This window comes from Scylla paramamosain, chromosome 21 (genome assembly GCF_035594125.1).
Source record: "Scylla paramamosain isolate STU-SP2022 chromosome 21, ASM3559412v1, whole genome shotgun sequence".
Lineage (NCBI taxonomy): Eukaryota > Metazoa > Arthropoda > Malacostraca > Decapoda > Portunidae > Scylla > Scylla paramamosain.
Window position 1 is genome coordinate 9,248,441 of NC_087171.1, and position 22,828 is coordinate 9,271,268.

A 22,828-nucleotide genomic window follows, 5' to 3' on the forward strand; every position below is an offset into this window, starting at 1 on the left:
GTCTCATGGAGCGGATGGACTTTGTGCTGAGGGAAGGAAGTATGGAAAACAGTTATATCTCAGCAGTTACCTCCCACACTTCATACTGGACAAACTATGATGTGTCACACTTTATCTTAAGTGTGCTGTACCCTGACTTACAGCCACCCACCTCAGCCAGCAAGCTGGAGATTAGTCGCCCATAACTCTGGCCAGTGCCTCGCTCCACCCCTTTGTGTCTGACAAAAGGAAGACTGAGGAGAGTAAAGGTGATTGGAGGGAAATGCATACATCATGAGCTGTATGTATTCTTGATGGAAAATACCATGTAATTCTGGTTTTTCCATAAAATAAGGTTTGCTTGAATATGCAGAAATGACAGTCTCTCCTCAGCATGAACTATATGATGGGAGAAAACAATTTGCTCTTTTCTTTTCTACTCTATTAGAATAACAACAAAATGTTTTGTCATCAGATAAGTTTAGGTAGACTGAACTTTTACTGAATACTGGCTTACCATTGGTCAAAAGCCTTCATGTTAATCAAAGTCATAAGGGGAAAAAGCAAGTACAGTGTTCACTGATCCCCTTCTCCAGCCAGCCATTCTTGTAATTTTTTTGTTGTTGCATTCATACTAAATGACTTTATTTTTTCTTTTTCTAGAAGAATTACCCTGTGACTGTGAATTCCTGTGAATGACATTTTTAGCATTTGCTGGGTCTGTGCCCCAGCTCATTATGAGAAAAGGGGTTATGGTGGTAATGAATTCAATGTGATATTATTCTCACCACAAGATGGTTTCAAGTAGAATTACAAACTTGATATTTTCTGGCACAATGCTTGAACATATTTATCTGTTCTTATTTTGTATTGTCTTACTTTCTTGAGATATACTAATACAGTTGTTGAATGTTTACAGTAAATCATAAAGGTATCCACAACCTTAGGCTGATTCCACTAATACTCTTAGCTATGTAGAGTTGGTACTGTCAGCAACATTTACAGGGTTGTGAATGACATTCTTGAGCTTGAATAGCATGTAGTTGCATTCAACACTATCAGCACTAGAGAGTTTCCCAGACAAAATGATCAGTCAATAATTGCAGATCTGAGCTGCTATATCAAAGGTGCCCAGCTTTGGTACCCTAGGGTTTTCATGAAGTCATCAAGCAATCAAAATTGCTGGTCCTTTTTTTTTTTCTTTTTTTTTTTAGCTTGGGTGTTCATGTTTCTAAGAATTAAGCCAGTTACCACACCATGCTGGCTTAGGGTGTCTTTGAGGAACACATTTGGTCTGATTCCTATGAGTGGACCTGCCTAGTATTGTTGCAACTGTTTATTTAAGCTCCTTTGATAGTTGAAATCCACAGACCTCTTTATTACATTAAGGTTGTGTTCCACTGAAGAGTTTTATATTGTACAGTATACACAGTGGGCTTCAAGATTCACGGGTTCAGCATTCACAATTTGATTATTTGCAGATTAGCATCAGAAGAGAAATGTGTGCAGAAGAAATTTTTTCACAGGTTGTCTCCCTCACCCTCACTCATGCCATGACAATGTTTGTGTTAACATCATTGCCATATTTTCACTATTGCTGCTAAGAGACCTTCCAAGACACATTGCCAAGTTTGTAAGATTACAAAACAAGTGTATTTGTTTTTTTACAGCATTAACAACATGGAGGTGGAAAGTTAGGGTGTGTTGTGATGATGCAGCATTGGCATCAAGTTGGTGATACCAAGTAGTAGGGAAGGTGGAGAAGGAGGCCACACCACAATATTCATTACTTTACTTTCTCTTATTAAATATTAAACAAAATTGTTTGTAAATACAAATGCTTTGCTTTACTTTAACAAGACTGTAGGGTGGTTAGGAGTGTTTTTAGGGCCACACCACAATATTCATTACTTTACTTTCTCTTATTAAATATTAAACAAAATTGTTTGTAAATACAAATGCTTTGCTTTACTTTAACAAGACTGTAGGGTGGTTAGGAGTGTTTTTAGGGAGCACACTAATTATTTACAGATTTTCAACATTTGCAGATGTCTGTTACCTAACTCCCGTGAATGTTGATAGCCAAATGTATGTATATGTATATAAATAAGTGGTAACAAAGAAGCAGCCAGAAACCTGAAGAGAACAACTATTATTTAAAAAGGATAATTCTACAAATGATTTTGGTCTTATCCAATCAGAACATTGACATTATTTCTCATTACTTGTATTCAAGCTTGAAATGGTTCATTGCCAAAATTTCAAAATAGTTATTGTAAGTATGTGAACATTAATACATTCTTTTCTAAAGTGTTAACATATAATTAAGTCTGATGTGTTTTATGCATCAATTGGCAGGTTATTTCTAATAGTGGGGCCTCATTAATTCTGGAGGAAGTCATAGAATGAGATTCATTTGAAAAAAAATGTAAGCACAAAAGTTGTATACATAGTTGATTGACAGAAGGTAATTTAACAATATGTATGAAATAAAAAAAAATATGAAGAACTTAAAGGAAATATGCACAGTTTTTTGCAATACATAATGTGCTAAAGATTGTATATTGCAAAATGTAAAGTTTTCATTATACTTTAATAATTTTGCTTATAAGAAGTTTTAATATATTTGAATTACTTTTGATATTCAATATCTAGTCATGTAGAGTAAGAAATTTGCTTTTTCCAGTTCTTACATCATAAAATGATCAATAAATTTTATTTGATGCACAACTTTCAGGTGAAAGCAGATACCTGGTACAGCACTGTGTATTTTGTTTTGTCATCTGATATATTCATAATAAAAGGTTGTTGTTATGCTGAAATTAGGCAAAAATGTATACATAGACACTGCCTTGTTGTATACTTAGAAGATTCGTAACAGAACAGTGGATTCTGTTTGAAAAAGAAAATGTTTTTAAAGGAAGATATTCTTGTTAGAATTACAGCATCATCAAATTGTGTTAAGTGATTTTGACAGGTATGCATCAGAAAATATGTGCATTTGCTGGCAAATAAGACATTTGTCAGGGGAGAGTATAAAAGTTCACCCTACATCCTTTGCACCTGTAATGAAATTACTTTCAAGAAAAATTATTTTGGAAAACATGGGTGCATGTTACAGCAGTTGTCTTATATGGTGGCAAATGTTGCACTTGTTATACTGTGCTGTTATGGTTATGAATACCTTCATTATTTAATGAAGGTAACATGTGCAGTGTGATCTGTATGTTGCACCGTCTGTTAATAATGCAAGATGGGGGCTAGACATCCATCTGCAGTATTATTATGTCTCAGGCTGAAGTTTCTTGATATTCATACTGTATTTCTTCTTACTTTGTTATGTTTTGAAATTTATGGCTATTTATAGCAATTTTCGTCTGATACAGTAGATCCTATGAAAAACCTTAGATATTTGTCTTTGAATGAGTAACTGAGGGCACAGGAGTTAACTCAAGGGACTTTTTTTCCTGAGCTTGAAAAAGAGTACAATGATTTATATTGAGTTCTTCATACAAAGTTTGTGTCAATTGTCATTAGTTTTACACTTGCATATACAGAAATACTTTGTGGCTCTGCAGACATTTATTTACCATATCAATTTGTCATACCACATTCTTATCTTTTGTGGATCATATCAGTAATTTTGCTCATTACATCCAGAATCCTATCTTAAAATGTTTTGTTCTTACTATAAAAAAATTGGTTTGAGACACACATATATCATAAATCTTCACACTATTACTTATTCTTTATTCATTTTAATGTCTCTGCAGAGCGATCCATCATCACTTTTAGGTTTTGCTAGAGGTAAGGTTATAGTTTTTCTTCAGCAGAAGGAACTGTCACTACCCGTAGTGTTCCTGGATTCCAACACGTGGACACCAATGTTTACCTTGTGAATCTGAGCCCTAGAGTTAATGCCCACATATGTTTATATGGTGTTGTCATTTTCAGCTTTAAGATTGTTGATATTCAAGCACTGTCTTGAAACTTTTATATCTTGACTAGAATTAAAAGTGTTGCAATTTTCTAAGGTTCTACTGTATAGTGTTCTAGTCAGTGCATAGTTTGTTGTTTTCATGTCTGTGATTATTTGTTGCATACTGTGTTATAGTCTTACCCACACCATTTTGTGCTCATTTGTTGCACCCTTAGATGAAGTGACTTATGGTAGTAATTTTTTGCACTCCTAGATAAAGTGACTTATACTAGAAATAGAGTCCAGTAGACAGTTTAAGCTTAATTAGCATACTGCAATGGAGCCTCTGTGTAGACCTGATATGCTCAGGTCTTGGGGCTGACCTAGTCTGTGATATGCTCAAAGCCTCTGTCTTAGTCCTCATTCTGTCTTCTACTTATAATTCTGTCAGAAGCTGATATAATTTTACTTGTTCATATTGCTTTGAAAAACAAGGCTATTTGTTGTTATTTAAGAGTGCCTGCCCATTTGATTCTAAAAGCTATGGAACAACAGATATGCTTTTGTGATACAGTTCAGATTTGCTGGTATAATTAAGTGCAGCAATGTTTTCACTATGGACTGTAGATGTGATATTTATTGAAGGACTCTCACCTCCATCTCTCTGATATCTAAAATATAGTCATCTTCATATGGTCATATGGCATCTTTGTGATATAGTGGCTAGTGCACCAGGCTGTAAGCCACAGGTGCTGGTCTGAATTCAGGCTGGAACAATCTGTGTACAGTTCATCCAAGTGTTCGTCTTTCCTTCAAGTTTGTTGATGAATGGATATCAGGGGAAGATGAACCATGAAAACCAGGATGTCACAGTGGCTCTGTGTCCCAGGCTAAGGGATATCCACTGCAGGCTCAGGGTTCAGTGAGATGTGGATAGGCTAAGGCCACATGCAACAATACCTTTTACAAAGGTATTGTATGGGCAGTCAGTCATATACTTTACCCATCCTACTTGATCTCATGCAGTCTGTATTAGATGATGCCTGGATGTATTTCATTACCAAAGCAGAGAAAACAGGTTAGCTTACAAAAATATTACTGAAAGATAACAGAAAACACATTTTAAAGAATACATGTAGTTGACAATCAAATGGCCTTGATATGAGGTACAAATGAATAACACTCAGCAGCTGGTACTATAAAGTTCTCATTACTGTTACTAAAAGCATCCTGAATTCTAATCTGGTATACCAGAAATTTTATATATATATAGTAGGGTTATTTTCTGCAAATGTTCTGGACAATTAGAACATGTACTGTAGGCTAAGGACAGAAGCTTACATTTTCCTCTTAATACAACAGAAATTGTCATGAAGATTGGCAAGACAAATCAATAGGAATAGCGTGTGTGTCAGAGGATTAGATGATTGACACCAATGTGAATGGTAACAGATATCTGTGGCAAAGCAGTGAAAGGCTTGAACAAGAGTGGCCATATCAGAAGAGTCTTGCCTTGTTTTTGGTGCTCCTTTAGAAAGAATGTTCACCATGAGATTAGTAAGACTGCAAAAAAAAAGAGAGAGACTGAGACTGGTGAGTGTTTTTTTTTACATTGTGGTGGCAAATGATGACGAGATTTATGGCCTCAGCAAATATTCAGTGATGGAGTCAGTCACCTCCCAACACCCTGTTAGAGGCTATATGGTCATTGTTACATAGTCTCATAGGATTCTTTATTATTTTATCTTATAACCCATTCTGCTTGTATAACCTCTGTACAAAGCCACAATGGAGGTACTAAGCTTTGAACCACACACATAAACTGGACATTATGTTATTGATTACTAAATAGCAATAGTATTTAGCTTCATAAGTGATCATTGCAGGCACAGTCCTAGTTGTCTCTTCTATGCCACTTAGACTGATCACATCAGTATCTGAACTTATGATTCTGACAGTAAATATAAGCAGAAGACAGAGGCAAGACTAGATTCTTGTGATGACAAGCAAGGGGGAAGACTTGTATAAAACTTCCTTTCACTGGAATATTCCATGACTCTCTCTTATTGTCAACATTAAATTTCACTCTAAGAAACTTGGCTGTTGTTCAGCATCAATACATATTAATTCTTATAATAATTTTCTGTAGAGTAATTTCTTTCACTTTCTTGTTTTTGTGAAAATAGCAATTAGTAAATAAAAGAGACGATTTTGGCACAAATGTCAGTTGTATCATCAAACTGCATGATTATTTTAATGGAATTGAAAGTGTACGTGTGTGTGTGTGTGTGTGTGTGTGTGTGTGTGTGTGTGTGTGTGTGTGTGTGTGCGTGCGTGCGTGCGTGCGTGCTTGCGCGTGTATGCGTGCACGTGCGTGCGTGCGTGCGCATGTATGCGTGCATGTGCGTGCGTGCATGCGTGAGTGCGTGCATGCTTGTGTGTGTGTTAATATTAAATTTTCTACATACTTTGCAGAAATTGACATGGTGATGCTCTGTTCCATTCTTCCTCCTCTGAGCCTCAGCATGATGTTGTGAGTAAGTTGCATACTAAATTATAGAAAACAATGTTCATCTTTCAGTTTAATTATTTGATTTTAATTCTATAATTTTCTAGTTTTATGTAAGTAGATTAATCCTTCTGTTTTCATTTTTCATTTTTCATATTCTAAGCTACATTGTTTGGTGTATCTTTTCCAAGTAATTTGGGTTAAATGAAAAATATCAATCTGAGTGAATGGAGGGCTATTTAAAAAAGGGTTGTAATCAACTAGCATAGCTTATTTCTTGTACAGAGAACTGGTGCTTAGTATTAACATCATACTCCTGAATACAAAATCACTCATCAGATAATCAGGAAAACTGGATTATTAACATATCACTGGGTTCAATTATAGGAGATGACCATCACACCTGCAGAGTTCACCATCACTTGATGCGGTGTTCAGTGCCATGGATACACATACTGTACTGTTATTATAAAGTTAAAGAAAAGCTAATAAATACAATTTACTTTGTAGTGCTTGGCTGGTACAATGGAAGCATGTGTGGCTGCTATTCTGTGGTTTTGAATTCAAGCCCCACTCAGGCTGAAGTCTTTTCACTTGTCAGACATTGTTGCTCCTATGAACAAGGGGTAAGGAGTTGAGTTAGCCACTTGGTCTTTCTGCTGATACAACCATAGCCTAGGCTGACTCAGGTCTTATGTGAATGAAGAGGAGCCCTGAGATACCAGTCATGCATATGATGGATAACTTAAGTGTTCACATTTTCCCATCACTCTTGTCACCCATTAGTGACCTTTAACCTTTAACTGTGGCAGAATGGTTTGCTTCTTGTAGCTTTATGGTAAGGTTCAGCTGTTAAAACCAAGGCAACAAGAATCCTCAGAATAATGTAACTGTAGTCACCACAGACTAGAACGATTCAGGAGTTTTGGCTGTGTCTCCAACCTCTTTTTGGCAGGTTAACTGATTGGTCACACATAAAGTTCTTGCCACTTCCTAAATTTTTTTATACATAAGATATTTTCAATCTCCATATCTCTTACCCTTATCCTAACTTTTTTTTATATCAATAGGAAAACAATAATATTATCAAAGTATTAACTATAAAAAAAATTGTGAAAACAATGTATGTATACTAATTCATATGACTAGACATGCACCATGTTGAAATTTATTTCCACAACTTTTTCTAATTATTACTGATGGTTCACATTGATAATTTTGAAACTGACTTACAGCAAGGTTTTCAGAGTTAACATTATTTAAGTCAAAACATACTTTTATTCTTTTAATATTTTATCCTGTCATTGGATGCAAACTCTTATTTTTGCCTAAAGTGTTCCATAAACATTTATTATTATTATTATTATTATTATTATTATTATTATTATTATTATTATTATTATTACTATTATTATTATTATTATTGTTATTATTATTATTATTATTATTATTATTATTATTATTATGAAAATGCATGCAAGGGCGTCAAGGAAAAATTTTAAAACCAATGTAGACCCAAGCAGGGTCCCCCCTATGGGCAAACATGAATGTGAAAAATTAAAGAAGGAAAAAGTAAAATAAAAGAAAAGTGATAAATACTTACTAAGTTAATAGAAACTTTTATTTTAAATTTATCTATGGCAGCTTCAGAAACAGTTTCATCAAGAAGTAGTTTCCACACTTTAGTCAAATTGAGGATAAATGTATGGTAATATTGGTTGGTTGAACAAAAAACCTGCTGAAAAGCATGCCCACTGAAATGTTAATTATATTGTGTTTGACAAACAGGGATAAACTGAGGTGGCAATGCTCTGTGAAGAGGATGTTCATTATTATTGACAATTTTAATAACACTCTTAAATAATAACTTAATAACAAATGAATACTGTCCAAACCCTGAAGAGAAAATAAGGACATTAAACAAAATTATAGTGATGACAATAAATGGATTGATTTAACATTGCACAAATCAGCTCATGTCACTGTCAACATTAACAGTGGTTGCTGAAATTATTTCATTACACAATACTAATGTATTGTCCATAGTAATGTGTTGTCTCTGTGATAGTTAAGCAACAGTTCCCCGTATTAGAAACTAAGAAGTGTTAAATCTAAATTCCTCCATCTATCTTAGCATGATGAGAATGGTGAATAAAATGTTATATATTTATTTCTCTCTCTTATAAAATGTGTAATATTTAATGCTGAATTACTTATGATGTTATAGCATTTTGATGTGCATGGTAATGATATAGTTACAGATGACTAATTATAGTATAACAGTTTCCACCTGAACCTTTCTAGCTGATTTTCTGAGACGTTGAGTGTAGTACTTTTGAACATATAAAATATTCCATTATTGTTGCAATAATTTGTTTACATGTATTAATATTCAGCTTGTAGCTGGTCAAGTGTATCTGTGATGTGTACAATGAAGAATGTATGTTAGGTGGCTGTGTCACTTTAGTATGTGTATGACAGCAGTGCTACCCTAGTATTAGGCACGCTGGGACAGCAGCAGCAGCAGCAGCAGCAGCAGCAGCAGCCAGGTGCATTAGTCCATCAGTCAGTCAATGTCTTCCCTTTAGGTCATTCATTAAAGATCTCTGTAAGACTCATAGGGAAAAGTGTAACATTCAGGTACTGAACTTGTCCTACATTATCTACATTTCTTATACAAATGTATGTATCTTACTCTACTTTTGGGTGATTCCTGTTTTATGCTGCCTCTCACCATGCAAGTCGAGTGACTTTGCATTATTCATTTTACTTGAGTCAATTATACAGAAAAGTAAAAAAAGTTACTTGTCACCATTCAGGTGCAGACACTCATTCTTTTACAGTATTTCATGCTATATTGTGGATTCTGCTGCATGTGAGACAGAGGAATGAAGTATGAGTACATGGACTCATTACATTCCAGGATTTTATTTATTTATTTATTTATCTATTTATTTTATTTATTTTTATTTTATTTATTTATTTATTTATTTATTTATTTTTATTTTATTTTATTTTTTATTTTATTTTATTTTTTTATTTTTTTTCCCTCCTTTTTTGGTCACAAGCCATGTACTGCTAAATCACTTATGCATGTGCTCCTGTTTCTTTAGAGTGACAAAGTAGGTTTCCAAGAAACAGTCGTTTTTTCTCACTACATATCTATTAAGAACATGACCTTAGATCTCCAGCCATTAGGATCATAGAAACTCCCCAAACAAGTTCATACTCCAGCTCTATAATGGTTCCTCTCAGGTGACTAAAAATACAGATATCATCATGTTCATTACCTGACTGAACTCCCCTCACCGTAATCTGGCTTGACTCAAGACCCTTATGGTTAACAATTTCCTGGAAAAGTTACATACCAAGTAATATTACCATGAACAGTCAAGTCATATAGACAAAACCTGAAGTGATGAGAGTCATTTGTTTGGTGTCACTGCAGCCATACATATGTAGATACATATAGTAATCTTTCAAATCTGAAATACTCTATTATTGGCAAGCATAAAATGAAAAATTGTAGAAACTATCATATAAGAAAATAGAGCCTATGGATGCTCAGCACTTCAGATCAGCTTATGCCATGATGATTTGACATATAAAATTTATGTGCCTTGATATTAAATTATTATTATTATTATTATTATTATTATTATTTTTATTTTTATTTTTATTTTTTATTTTATTTTATTTTATTTTATTTTATTATTATTATATTATTATTATTATTTCTTTTTTTTTATTTACTTTTTTTCATTTCCATATTTGGTAGATACTGATGCTTCAGTTTGAAGGGCTTGAAAATGTTTAGATGACAGTCATTACATAAAAATATGACATAAAACAAGTAAGTGAAGACTTTGGTTGTTCCTATTTATTTAAGATGGGTTAATGTTATGGCTAAGAAATTAAAATGTTACTGAGTATAATATGAACATTTCTAGAGAAACATAATGATCCACTGTTCCTCGTCTTCCTTCATCTGAAGGTTGTGTCATGGAGTACAGTTGAAGTGGAGTAATTTGTAAGCCATTTGTTATCACACCAGGTATGGTGCAGTAATTTCAATACTTGGTATACATGCACATGGTAATGCTGTCACTGCAATGCTCTCACTCGCTGATTGGCTAAAATATTCACGTTTTTTTTCAAATATATGGTAAATTGACTTTGCATTTTATCAGTGGTTTTATACAAATAAGTATAATGTTAATACTTCTATGCAATGTAACTTTTTATCTAATGAATACATGGTAGAAGGGGATAGAAAGTTAAGAAGCATGTGGAAAAAGAGAAAACAGATGGAGTTAGGCTGAAAGTTAAGTAATGAGGATGACACATGGTAGGGGAATGAATGTAGAGTTAAATATTAAGCTGCTTGAGGAAATAATATTTAATAATACTGGAATGAATACAATAAGGTGGTCTTGTGAAAAATTGGTCAGCTGAAAATATGGAATATAGGAGTATGAGAAAGACAGAATGTAATGGGGATGAGGTTTCTGAGGAAAAGATACAAAGGGGAGCTGGTGTTGTAAGGAAGTTGGCTGATTGAGCAAAGAAAGGAATGTTATGATAGATTGGGTTTGTAGATAGGATGAAAGAAGAACAATAGTGAGTAAGGTAACTTGACTGAATGTGAAAAGTGCATGGCTAGGAAGACAACAAATGTAAGAGGGGCACTGGCTGAAGACAACAAAATTTATACATTTAAAAAAGGCCCATTTAGGTGTCAACATCCAAAGAAAGAGAGCCAAAAGGATTAACCAAAACTATTAATGAATTTTTAATTAAGGATGTGTGTATATTAGGTACATGTAAAGCTGTGTGAAGCAAGATAATTTTATTTAGAGGGCAGGCTGTGACTGCCTCCTTATGTTGTGAGACACAATAGATATTCAAGGAGGTCACAGCTGGGTCATAGATAAGTTTATAGCAACCTTGATCCAGTGCTTGTGAGACCTCACTAAGAGTGATTACCATTTTGGCAAGGAAGAAAAGATCATTATTATTTTTAGGAATGATAACAGTACACAGTAAACATGAAGCTTAAAAAAATGGCAATACAAAATATCATCATCCCAACAGACATGCAATGCAGAATGAATCCTGTGAAAATGAGACATGAAAGAGGTGCCTTTAATGTAAAGAGAATGGACAGAAAGGGCAACAAAAGTGCATGTGGAAGAGCAGCATGTCTAGAAAGGAGACAAAATTAATCACTTAATGATGGAGATTTTGAAATTATATGATTATGTGAACAGTATGGCATTGCACAAGTAAGACAAAATGTGTATGACTGTAGGTGCATGAAACTGAATTTGTTAAAATGAAAAAGGGAGAAGGGATTGCAGTATATAAGTATATAGACAAGAACAGGTAGAGTTCTGCTGTAGCCACTGGTCAAGGAAGCTCTCTGCAACCTGCATCAGTAACAGTGGCTGGAATTATAGGATTGGAAAACTGTATAATGTATGTGTCTTGCGCACTTATAAATTGTCGTCATTTTTTATTTTTTATTTTTTATTTATTTATTTTTTTTATGACTAAAAATATTTAAAAAATTCCAGATTTGTGAGACTACTGCATGTCACTTTAATCATTACTATTGATCTTCTTATGGTGTATCACTCCCAACAAATGAAAGAAAGAATGTACCAATTTTGCAAAGTGTGATTTCCTCCCCAAAATATTATGTACGAGTATACGTAAAGACCATGTATAACAGTGGTGTTCCAGCTGTAATGATGAATGCATGACTTGTTGACTGTGTGTGATGCTACTACAGTTTCTTAGTGTATTAGGAATCACAGAACATAATGAATATTATAGAGAACAAAATTGATGTAAAAATTGGGTATTTGGAAAAAAAGAAAGATTTGTTTAGTAATATGCAAGTTGACTTGACTCAGCATTTTATTTTTCCATGAAAGCAATAACATATGCTAGTGGTGTATAATTAAGATGCTCTAATCTAGTATCAGCTGTACTTGTGATAGCATCAGGTTATTGTTTGTTGTTATAGGTATAAGATTCTTAAGGATACCTAATGGCAGGGGAAAAAAAATTACTCTTAGATAAATTCATAGTACCCCTTGATCCAGTGTTTGTGAAATCTCATTGGGAGTAATTACCATTTTAGCAGGTGCTACTGCCTCCCAAGACAAGAGTGATGCCTCCTGAGAAAGAGACAATAGCAGTACACTGAACCTTTAATTGATGAAATTTTAAAAACATAAGTGTTGAATGGCATCTTTGTTCTAGCAGTGGTTTTCAGTCTTTTTCCTCTCATGTTCACTAAGCCAGGTGCTAAAATGGGTGATGAACACCATCAGTATTTAAAAGTGGAACTAATGAATGCTAATAAACCTTCATACATTAAGCATGTTAATTATTGCTAATTATTTATTGTCTTTTATGGATTATAATTAAGATTTCATTTTAAGTTTACTTGGAACCATTGCTTGGTTTGCTAGTTTCCTGCCACAAACAACATAGACTGGATATGGTTCCTCTTCCCCAGATGAAGTGATTCTGAAGGACAAGTAGTCTTCTTTATACTGCTACACAGCTGACTTGGGAGTAAGGGTATGTGCAGAGAACACTGGCTTTCTTGCACGAACAACTAGTGCCAACCCATGGCAAGAATTACACTATATATACAAGTGTAAGCATGCACAGAGGAAGCTGTCTGGAGTGTGTCAGCACAGGCAACTTGCTTCTACCAGCTATCCTTATTCCCCTAGACAGCTTTCCTTATTCCCCTGGACTATTCTTGCCTGCTCAACTCACATGAATAGATGTCTAGCAGTATGGACATTTCATTATATAGATTTAGTACCATATTAAATTTGTTCTGGAATTTAATTTCTGCATAGTTAAGAGTTATGACTGGTCATTTTTCTGGCAGAACAAACTATCTATACTGGTTACTCCAGATTTTTACCAGGTGAAGCTCAATTTTCTTGAGAATATAATCAGAAGTATTTTGGCTTATCCATGTGTACTCAAATCTTCTCAAGTGTCTTTTTTTTTTTTTCACTAAAAAGATGATGTTCTCCATACTGTTTTGTTTTTGTGATTTATTTCATGTATTTCTCCTTTTCTTCTTTTAAGTTTTGCATGAGTATTCCCAAGCAACATTAGCTCATCATCAGCCAATGAGCCTGACATTTTTTACTTCACTGCTGGTGAATCACAGTTAACAAATAAATCTACTACAGCCTCCCTCCTCACACTGCTCAGACCAGATTACATACTTGCGTCCTTTGTGATCACCTACCAGTGCCTGAAACCAGTGTGGGGCAGCCTCTATCAGTGCTGGTTTCTCAAGCAAGAAAACCAGCGTTCTCTGTGCACGCATCCCTACACTGCCTGTCCTAATTGTCTCGCTTCCAGAACTAGTTCCTGTCACGGTAGCTTCACTGCCCTTATCCTTTAGTGTTCATTTCCAAATTACAGATTGATCCATATATATGAGATCTGAAAAACGAAAACATCAATTGGTGCTAATTATAATTATAATTAATTATATATAATATATTTATAAGTATACAAATAAAGAAATAGTTATGTTTACATTTTTTTTTTTTTTAATGTGACTTGTAGCTAAACACTTAAGAGCATCCTTCTTTTACTTTTAAAACCATGCAAGGAAGAGTGGTGCTGGACAACATATCCAGTTGCTGCTGTGATGGAGGCCTATCCTATCTTAATCCAACCTGATCTAACTTAACCTAACCTTAACTTTAACTTTAACCTGCTTCAGTCAGTCAGTTCAATGGTCCTTGGGCCAGCAGCAGCAGCTGCTGTTGCTGCTTCTTGCTCTGATGCTGGTGCTGCTTGTTCTTCTAATGCTGCTTCTTCCTCTGATGCTGCTACTTCTTCCTCTGATGCTGCTGCTTCTTCCTTTGATGTTACTGCTCCTTCCTCTGATGCTGCTACTTCTTATGCTGCTGCTGCTTTTTCTGATGTCTATCCTTCCTCTAATGCTATTTCTTCCTCTGATGTTGCTTCTTCCTCTGATGCTGGTGTTGCTTCTTCTTCTGATGCAGATGTCGTTTCTTCTTCTGATGCTCCTTCTTCAGCTGTTGGTGTTGTTTCTTCTTCTGATGCTCCTTCTTCAGCTGTTGATACTTCCTCTTCTTCTTCTAATGCTGCTGTTTCATCCTCTGATGGGGTCTCTCCTATTACTCTCCAAAACTGTACTTCCATTGCCCAGTCAAACTCTTCCAACTTTTTCAAAATCTACCTTTCCTTCCTCCTGGAAATTTGCCTATAAGCAGCCTATTCCTAAAAATGAAAACTACTCTTATCTCTCAAACTACCATCCTAGTGCTCTTATTTCTAGCTTCTCTATAGTTTTTCAATGTGTCCTGAACAGGAAGATTCTTAAACATCTATCATTTCATAATCTTATATCAGATTGACATAATGGGTTTCATTGTGGCCACTACTGATGATCTTCCAACTTTCTTTACCAAGTCATGGTCATCTTTTAGGGATTTTGGTGAAACTTTTGCTGTTACCTTAGACATATCAAAAGCATTTGATAAAGTCTGGGAATTTTCAAACTACCCTCCTACATATCATATCCTTCTTTCTGTATCCAGTTACATAATCTTTTTCTTGTTTATTCACTTTATTATTTGTCAAATCACATCACCATTCTTTTGGCAATTCACCTCATTATCTTACATAAGCAAAGCTTAGCAGATACTATTACAATTTAATTCTCTTTCATCCTCAGTAACACTTACAAATAAATAATGCTTAGAGGGAAAAAATAACATTTCCTTTCAATCCATTTTATTACAACTACTGTACAAACCATATATGAAAATACTTTCGAGGTAATTCAACATGTATTCTTCATAAATGTTTATCAATAAGGAATACTGACTTGTCAAGCATGGACCTCAAACCTATTTCATCATTAAAACTTTTTAAAATTGTAATAATTTTAAGCATACATGAAGATCTTTTCCTTTTTATATTTATTATAGTATGTATTCTAACTTTACTTGATATTGTACATTTAATACACATATTTTTGTAAAAATTTCTCTCAGGTAGCACACCTAAAACACACAATAAGTCATCTTTAAACAAGGAACAAAAATACTAACATATATAAATGGCAAGAAGCAAGGATAAAATAAGTGATGTGGAAGGTTTAGCATGTCTAGCCATAGAGGAATGAACTGTGGCAGTTGTGTTGCTGACTAGATCACTTGCAAAGAACTAGATTGACTATGAGCTTTGATCTAAATTTTGTCACATACAAGTTTGAGTCAGGCTCATGTGGCTTGCACACACGTTTTTATGCAACATATCTTAAGTTTGGCCATGAAGCCAAAGTAAAACACACTGATTTGAGTTAGACTGATATGATGTGATGCCTCTATAAAATGGGATTACAGCATTATGACATGCCATAAAAACTCCCAGAAAGAAATTTTAAGATACAGACAATGAGTCTGTAAAAACTCCATATTCTTTAAACCTCAAAGCAGAAGCTAGGAAATAGTACACATGACAAGACCAAATGATATAGAAATTTCACCTCATTTCTCAAAACATGTATAGTGCCTTAATATAAAACATGTAGGTAAGCACTATTTAATGAATGCAAAAATAAAAATACAGATAAAAAATGAGGTTCTATGAGGATATAACCACAAAGGGGTGTTTTACAGTGCAGTTACAGCTTGATGTGGGTACATGTAGTGTGACATGAATGAACAAGATATTTCATGTCATTATCTGCAGAAGGTCCCCAAAGTGGAAACATTGTTGTAAGAAATAAGATGGAAATTTTGTGATGTGGGAGGACACACTAACTTTAAATTTCTCAGAAGTACAATATTTGTAATTTTCATCTTCCAACAATCAAGATCAAAATCCAGTAACACACTACACACACTTCCTCCATCTTTATTGTTGTCCCTCATCTTTTCTTGTTAAAAATTTATAGTGTTTCAGATTTCATGAAGAAATTGACAGCAGATAAGAGGACTTGTTAAGGAAAAAGTCAGAATGTCTTGGAAGGTTATTCAGCTTCTGGACACAAATGAACCATCAGCAACCATCAGCATAAACAAATTCTTCTACACTTTCTTCTTAACCATGTGTACCAAACATTTCATATTAATTTTACATTATGATGCTCTTGGAAATAATCTGCTGACTAGTTACTTAAATGTTCTTACTGATGATATCACTTTATTTTCCTGCAAACCTCTGTCTTATTCAGCCCATGTCTCTATACTTGCAGTCTTCTTATCCATGCTTTCATGTTTGCAAAAAAAAAACTAATGCATGCAATTATTTCACTGTTAATGGAGTGGAGGGCACTATTATCAGCCATTTACAAAACTGTCAGTTCTTTAAAGCTAATTTTTTTTTTTTTTTTTTCAGTCCTCAGCTCTTACAAATTTACATCACAAATACATTAAATTTAAAGCACAATGCCTGTGCCTACTAATTTCTCACCATACAACCTCTAATCATATGATTTTGTGATACTACTGATCTATTCAAATTATGGTCACTAGGGAGTTCCAATACAGTCCACAATGTCCTAAGTTATCAGTGCTTCATGTAGTATAAGTGTACTTTCTTCCTAGCAATACATACTTGTTTAAATAATAAATGCAACTGTTGTCTAATTTCAGGTCACAGCAGTCAAAGAATAAGTCAGGCTATGTAAATAAAACCTAGCAACATGATTTGTGAGATAAAACATATTCAAGAACACATTATTTTCAAAATAGTATGTTATATATTTATATTGGAGGATAACTAACTAGAAACATGGTATTGTAAAAGCCATGACTATGAAGAGAAAGACAACCATCTCCCAAATCAAGCACTCTTGGTTATGGTTAATCACATGAGTCCTCTAGCAGCTTTGAGACAGAGAAGCAAGCTGAGAGCCAGTAAGGTCTACTTAGCTTGATCACACAATGTTTGTCACTTACTTTCAAATCTATATGAATCTGTAAAACCAATAACTTCACACTTTATTTAACTTCCATTAAATACCATTTGTGTATACTCTTTTTCACAAACATCAATAAATCCAACATTTACTAAAACTTTAGTCATATTGTGCACCAACATAATGGTTTGGCCTGACGAGAGTTAAGTTACCATTATCATACATTTAGTTCAAATATATTATACCATTTTTCTGAAAACTTACAAGTCAATAATTCTAAACAGCACTTACAAATATGAGATGAAAATATTAATTTATATGTATAAATTGCAATATCACTTATAAACATAATTTGCACAAAATATTTTCATTCTGGACATCAATACCAAAATTATTTACATCTCATCATCACTTGCAAAACATGTGCCACAGGAAGTAGACACAAATTCTACAACACACAGCTTATTACCAAAAAGTGCGGGTCAGAGGATGCTCAGCCACATAACCCTTGTTTTCTACAACAGCATCAGCAATTTTGATATATGCATCATCAGTGTTCTGAACAGGTCCAATTTCTAATTCCTTTACTCGTCTCTTGATTCGTTCTGCAGCCTCTGCCGAAAACACACTGGCAAGCTGAATCTGTTGTGAACAAATAAAAATATTTCTGAATATAAATTTCAGGATAATGGAAAAAAAAAAACACTGGCAAGCTGAATTTGTGAACAAATAAAAACATTTCTGAATATAAATTTCAGGATAATGAAAGCAAACAGGAAAATAAATACTGTACTATTATAATGGAGTTCCTAAATTCATCCTTATTTATTTAATTATTACTTCCCATTTCCTTGTTAAAACCCAACATTCTCTCTCTCTCTCTCTCTCTCTCCCTCTCTCTCTCTCTCTCTCTCTCTCTCTCTCTCTCTCTCTCTCTCTCTCTCTCTCTCTCTCCCCATCTAAATGGCTTATACCACTAAATTTACCATCCTCTTCATAAAAAAGAAGCTGATTCAATTTGATGGGAAGGATACAGATTGCAGAGTGGGGTCTGGAGTGTTTGACTGACATACCTCATGAACAGCATTTTTCAGGCCTATGCAGTATGCACGTGAGGCACGGCTCAGGACAGCTGTCATGGCATACAGGTCAATAGCACAGTCAGATAAGCGTGCAACCTCCAGTTGATTCTTGGGAGCAGCTATAGCCTGCCCTGAAATCCACAATAAGGCAATTAATAAAAACATAAGGGGAGCTGCAAGAACTTTTCAGGTATACATTTGGCACTCCCTGTATAAAATAAATATACCTATATCCATTTATCATCCCTATTAATAAATTCACCTAATCTTTTAAAGCTCCCTAATTGATTTGGCAACAACAAAAGTCTTAATGCTTTAGCATGATGAGTCTTAATGCTTTAGCATGATGAATTCAAGTAAAAAAAATAAAAATTGAAATCAGGTGGTAAAGATAGTAACAGGAAACACAGTATGAAGCAGTGCTTTACTGCTCTAACATTAAGGTAGTTCTCTTTCTCTGAAGAAAGCCACAGCAGAAATAAAAGTACTTTTGTTTCATCCAGGGTTTCCTCTCATCATTACATTACATTCTTCTGTCATGCATGCATAGCATATTCAGTTTTATGTGAAAATGGTGTGTAGTGGAAGACAGACAAGCACAAAGTATCCTCTAAGAAAAGTTTGGTGTGTGACATCTTGCTATTTCAGAGAGCTTTATGTATGACATCCAAAAGAATGAATCTCAAATAATATGCTGAATTTTCCTTCTGAAATCAGTATATCTTCACTGTAAAATAGTAGTAGCAGTGACTAAAGGCCCTTCCACATGATCAAGCACAGCTTGACGGGCACTGCTCACAACCGGGCAAGCCCACAGGCACAAATGTAGTGTTATCGACATGGTGCCAATCTGGCCCATTCATACCCAGACAACAGCCAGAGTGGGTGGTCATCAGGGCATGGGCAGTGTCTGGTGATTTCACGCAACTAACGACACAGGCACTTTACCAGTATTTTAGCGGGAACAAATAGGGAGCCAGTCAGCAGGCAAACTGCCTGCTTGTGCTTGCTCCATCTTCTGGACATTCCAAGCTACATTTTTACTCGTTAATGCTAATAAAGTAACCAAAAATATCCAATCTACATGTACTCTTTGTTGAACAACAAACATGTGGACAAGCTACACATACTGCAATCCACCAGTTCATCATTTTCCCTGTTGAAAATCAGTTATTACTTACCATGCCTAGCCAGCACCATCTCTACACTGTACTGGAACCTTTTCACACAATATTCTAAAAGCTGAGCTGATGGCTGCAGAGTGGGATGAAGGTGGCCTGCTATGTCCAGATCAAGTTTGGGATTGTTTTTCTGTTGGCGGAATCTCTCAATGCCTTTTTCAATGATAAAACCAGGGTTCATGAATGGGTTTCGAAGCTTCTGAACAACTTCACGAAGTTCACCTCCAGCAGTCTGAAGCCCTGGAAACATGACAGTAAAATTAGAACTAATAACATTACAATTATTAATGCTGAATGTAACTGTGAAAAAAAAGTTCTTAGCATGTACAGTAATAAGCTGATGATCATGACAGCTTGAAAATGAAAAACTCTATTTCATTCCTTCATACCCTCTGTTTATCCCTTAGGGTGTGGCACAGACCATTTCTGGAAGTCTTATTATCAGCTGGGACTTACTTCCTATTATAATGTTTTATCCTTTGTCAAAAAGTATTAATATCACCTATTATCATCATCATCATCATTTTTTCCATATTGTAATTTTCTCTTGTGGAGTTGCCCAGCACATAAGTAACATTATCTTATATATCATGTTTATTCTTAAATCAGTGAATAAATTGAAGAGGGTGAACCTTACCACTAAGTCCAATAAACAAGCGGAGAATCTCATTTGTCCCTTCAAAGATCAGGAGGATACGAGCATCTCGAAGGTAGCGCTCAAATGGGTAAGACTTCATGTAGCCCAAACCACCAAGGATCTGCAGGCACTCAGAGCACCACTTCCATGCGCCCTCTGAGCTGAAAACCTGTTCCATAAAATACCATGAATCATCCTGTCCATTTCTAGGTAAGGAATTTTGTGCATGAATAAATCAATGTAAAGATGCAATGTATCATAAAAGGGGAGAACTGTGATAAGGGTTCTAAGGGCAAACAACTGACTGCCTCATTTTTAAGGATCTGAGTTTACTGAGTATTTCAGGTGGGTAAAGTGTGTATTGATAGACCATTAGAAAAGATAAAGAAGTGATCAGTGAAGAGCAAAATAGATTTGCAATCAATTAACTTTTTTTAAAGCAGCTGGGTTTCTGTGAATGAGTTTCTCTCAAATGTGAATATATTTCAATGTAGAAAGCTCTTAGAACTGCCTTTGTACAGCCTACAATAAAATGGCATTGTCTTACCTTCACAATAGCAGCTTCCACAGAACAGTCTGGGTCTTCCTGACCATCCAAGATGCCTGCAGTAAGGTAAGCCATTGACTCCATGGCGTAAATATTGGCACTCATGCGACCAAACTTCTCCTTGATCATGGCAAACTCTGAGAGGTAGTTTCCAAACTGCTTGCGATTAACAGCATGGTCAATGCTCCATGAAAGGAGCCTTTTCAACATTCCTAAGAAATGAGATAACACCAGTAAATGAGAGTATTCATTTTGTGTTATTAATAAAAAAATAATAAGTTTGCATAAAAAGCTTCAAAAGAAATAAGCTATGATTTATGGGTGGTAGAACCACCCTTACTTCAAACATCATTCAGCACTTACAATGGCCATCATTTTAGATTTGGAAAAAAAAAAAAACAGCTCCTGATACACTTGGCCACTATATCTTATTACAATAGTGGAATTCTGTGGTGTAAGGAGTAAATAAAGATGGATTATGAATTATTCAATACAAGAACAGTTCAATGAAACTAGGGGTTAAGATCCTTCAGTATACCTGTATGGACTAGAATTACTCAGGTATTTATTTCAGGCTCTCTCCTGTTCCTGATATATATCAATAACAGCCTTAAGGCGTCAGAATCCAAAACAAATTTTAACACATACCAAAACATGCAAAAACTGACCTGCTCCAGAGCTGCCCATAGAGAAGCGACCTGAGTTGAGGATATTCATGGCCACCTTGAAGCCTCCACCAACCTCACCCAGAACATTCTCCATTGGTATGGGAGTGTTGTCAAAGTAGACCTGAAAAGCACATGGAGACAATTATCACACACTTTCACCATTATGAGCATAAATCATGCTACCTCATCTCATCAGTCTCTTAAAATTAACTCTTTGGCACTATTTTCCCTCAAGGACCCCTCACTAAATTGTTCACTGCAAATCAAGGAGGTTACATGAGCCTCAGGGATGTGTAGCAGGAATGGGTCCTTCTACTCCATCTTTATGTATGTAACATATGAGGTATAAATGTGTATATTCCTTAACATGTGTGTCCTCCATTTATACATACAATCACAGTTTAAAATTTTGTGAGGAATCTTTGAGAAGGAAAACACTCATTCTGTACTAACACATGTCTGGCTCATTACAACAATACCATACATCCATCTATCTAGATAGAAAACATCTTTGAGACACTACAGGCAAATCTCAATTTACAAACATCTGATCTATAAATTTTATCAGCTAGGAATAATACAGTTTTTGTCTTCTACTCTGTTCTATCAGTACAGTATTCATATTGTCACAGAGGCTATACAAGAATTATTTTGTTTACAGTTCAAAAAGTCTGGCAAGGAAAAAAATGAAAGGTAAATAAAATAAAGCTCGCTCAATATGCTTCTCCTAAAGAATAAAATTATTGGTGATTACAAATTATTTACAACACCCATACTCCCTTAAATATTCTTAACTATTTTATTTTACCTATAAATGGCAGAGACCACTTATTAAAGCTTTTGTAACATGTTACGAGTAATAGAACATTAACTGTCCACTTTCTTTTTTTTTTATGCAGGAGGGGCACTGTAAAAAAAAAAAAAAAAAAAAAAAAATCCACTGAGATGCTGGTCCCTGAACAAAGTTGGAAAGTGGTAGTCAAAAATTACAGGATAAGTGTCTTGAAACCTCCTTCTTGAAAAGAGTTCAAGTCATGGGAAAGTGGAAATACAGAAGCAGGGAGGGGGTTCCAGAATTAACAAACTCAACTGATCATCAATAAAGAGAAAGGTACTACCAACAATATTTTGACATGATCTTCACCTCACAAGTGTTTGATCCACGAATCCCAAGTTTGTCCTCCGGTGGGCCACTGCTGACTCCACCAAAGGCTCGCTCCACAATGAAGGCTGTGACTTTATCCTTCTTCTCTCCAGAGGGTAGTGTCTCCTGATGGCACAATGCAAATAACATTACAGAAACAATATATCTATATTGCATAATCTATCTAAATGTACTCAGATGCATGCCAACCACT

General features: G+C 34.9%; 2 protein-coding genes across 2 annotated transcripts in view; one reads left to right on the plus strand and one right to left on the minus strand.

Moving 5' to 3' along the window:
* LOC135110954 (phospholipase DDHD1-like) overlaps positions 1 to 16,841 on the plus strand; it is a 39,556-nt gene extending 22,715 nt beyond the window's left edge. The window contains exon 11 of the mRNA XM_064023670.1: positions 1 to 16,841. Coding sequence (XP_063879740.1) covers positions 1 to 185 — 185 coding nt within the window. The 3' untranslated portion in view covers positions 186 to 16,841.
* LOC135110956 (complex I assembly factor ACAD9, mitochondrial-like) overlaps positions 15,205 to 22,828 on the minus strand; it is a 14,107-nt gene continuing 6,483 nt past the window's right edge. The window contains exons 6-12 of the mRNA XM_064023672.1: positions 22,615 to 22,740; positions 21,471 to 21,591; positions 20,803 to 21,014; positions 20,256 to 20,424; positions 19,619 to 19,858; positions 18,429 to 18,568; positions 15,205 to 17,997 (exon numbers count right to left, since the gene is read on the minus strand). Coding sequence (XP_063879742.1) covers positions 17,821 to 17,997; positions 18,429 to 18,568; positions 19,619 to 19,858; positions 20,256 to 20,424; positions 20,803 to 21,014; positions 21,471 to 21,591; positions 22,615 to 22,740 — 1,185 coding nt within the window. The 3' untranslated portion in view covers positions 15,205 to 17,820. The remainder of the gene's footprint in view (positions 17,998 to 18,428; positions 18,569 to 19,618; positions 19,859 to 20,255; positions 20,425 to 20,802; positions 21,015 to 21,470; positions 21,592 to 22,614; positions 22,741 to 22,828) is intronic.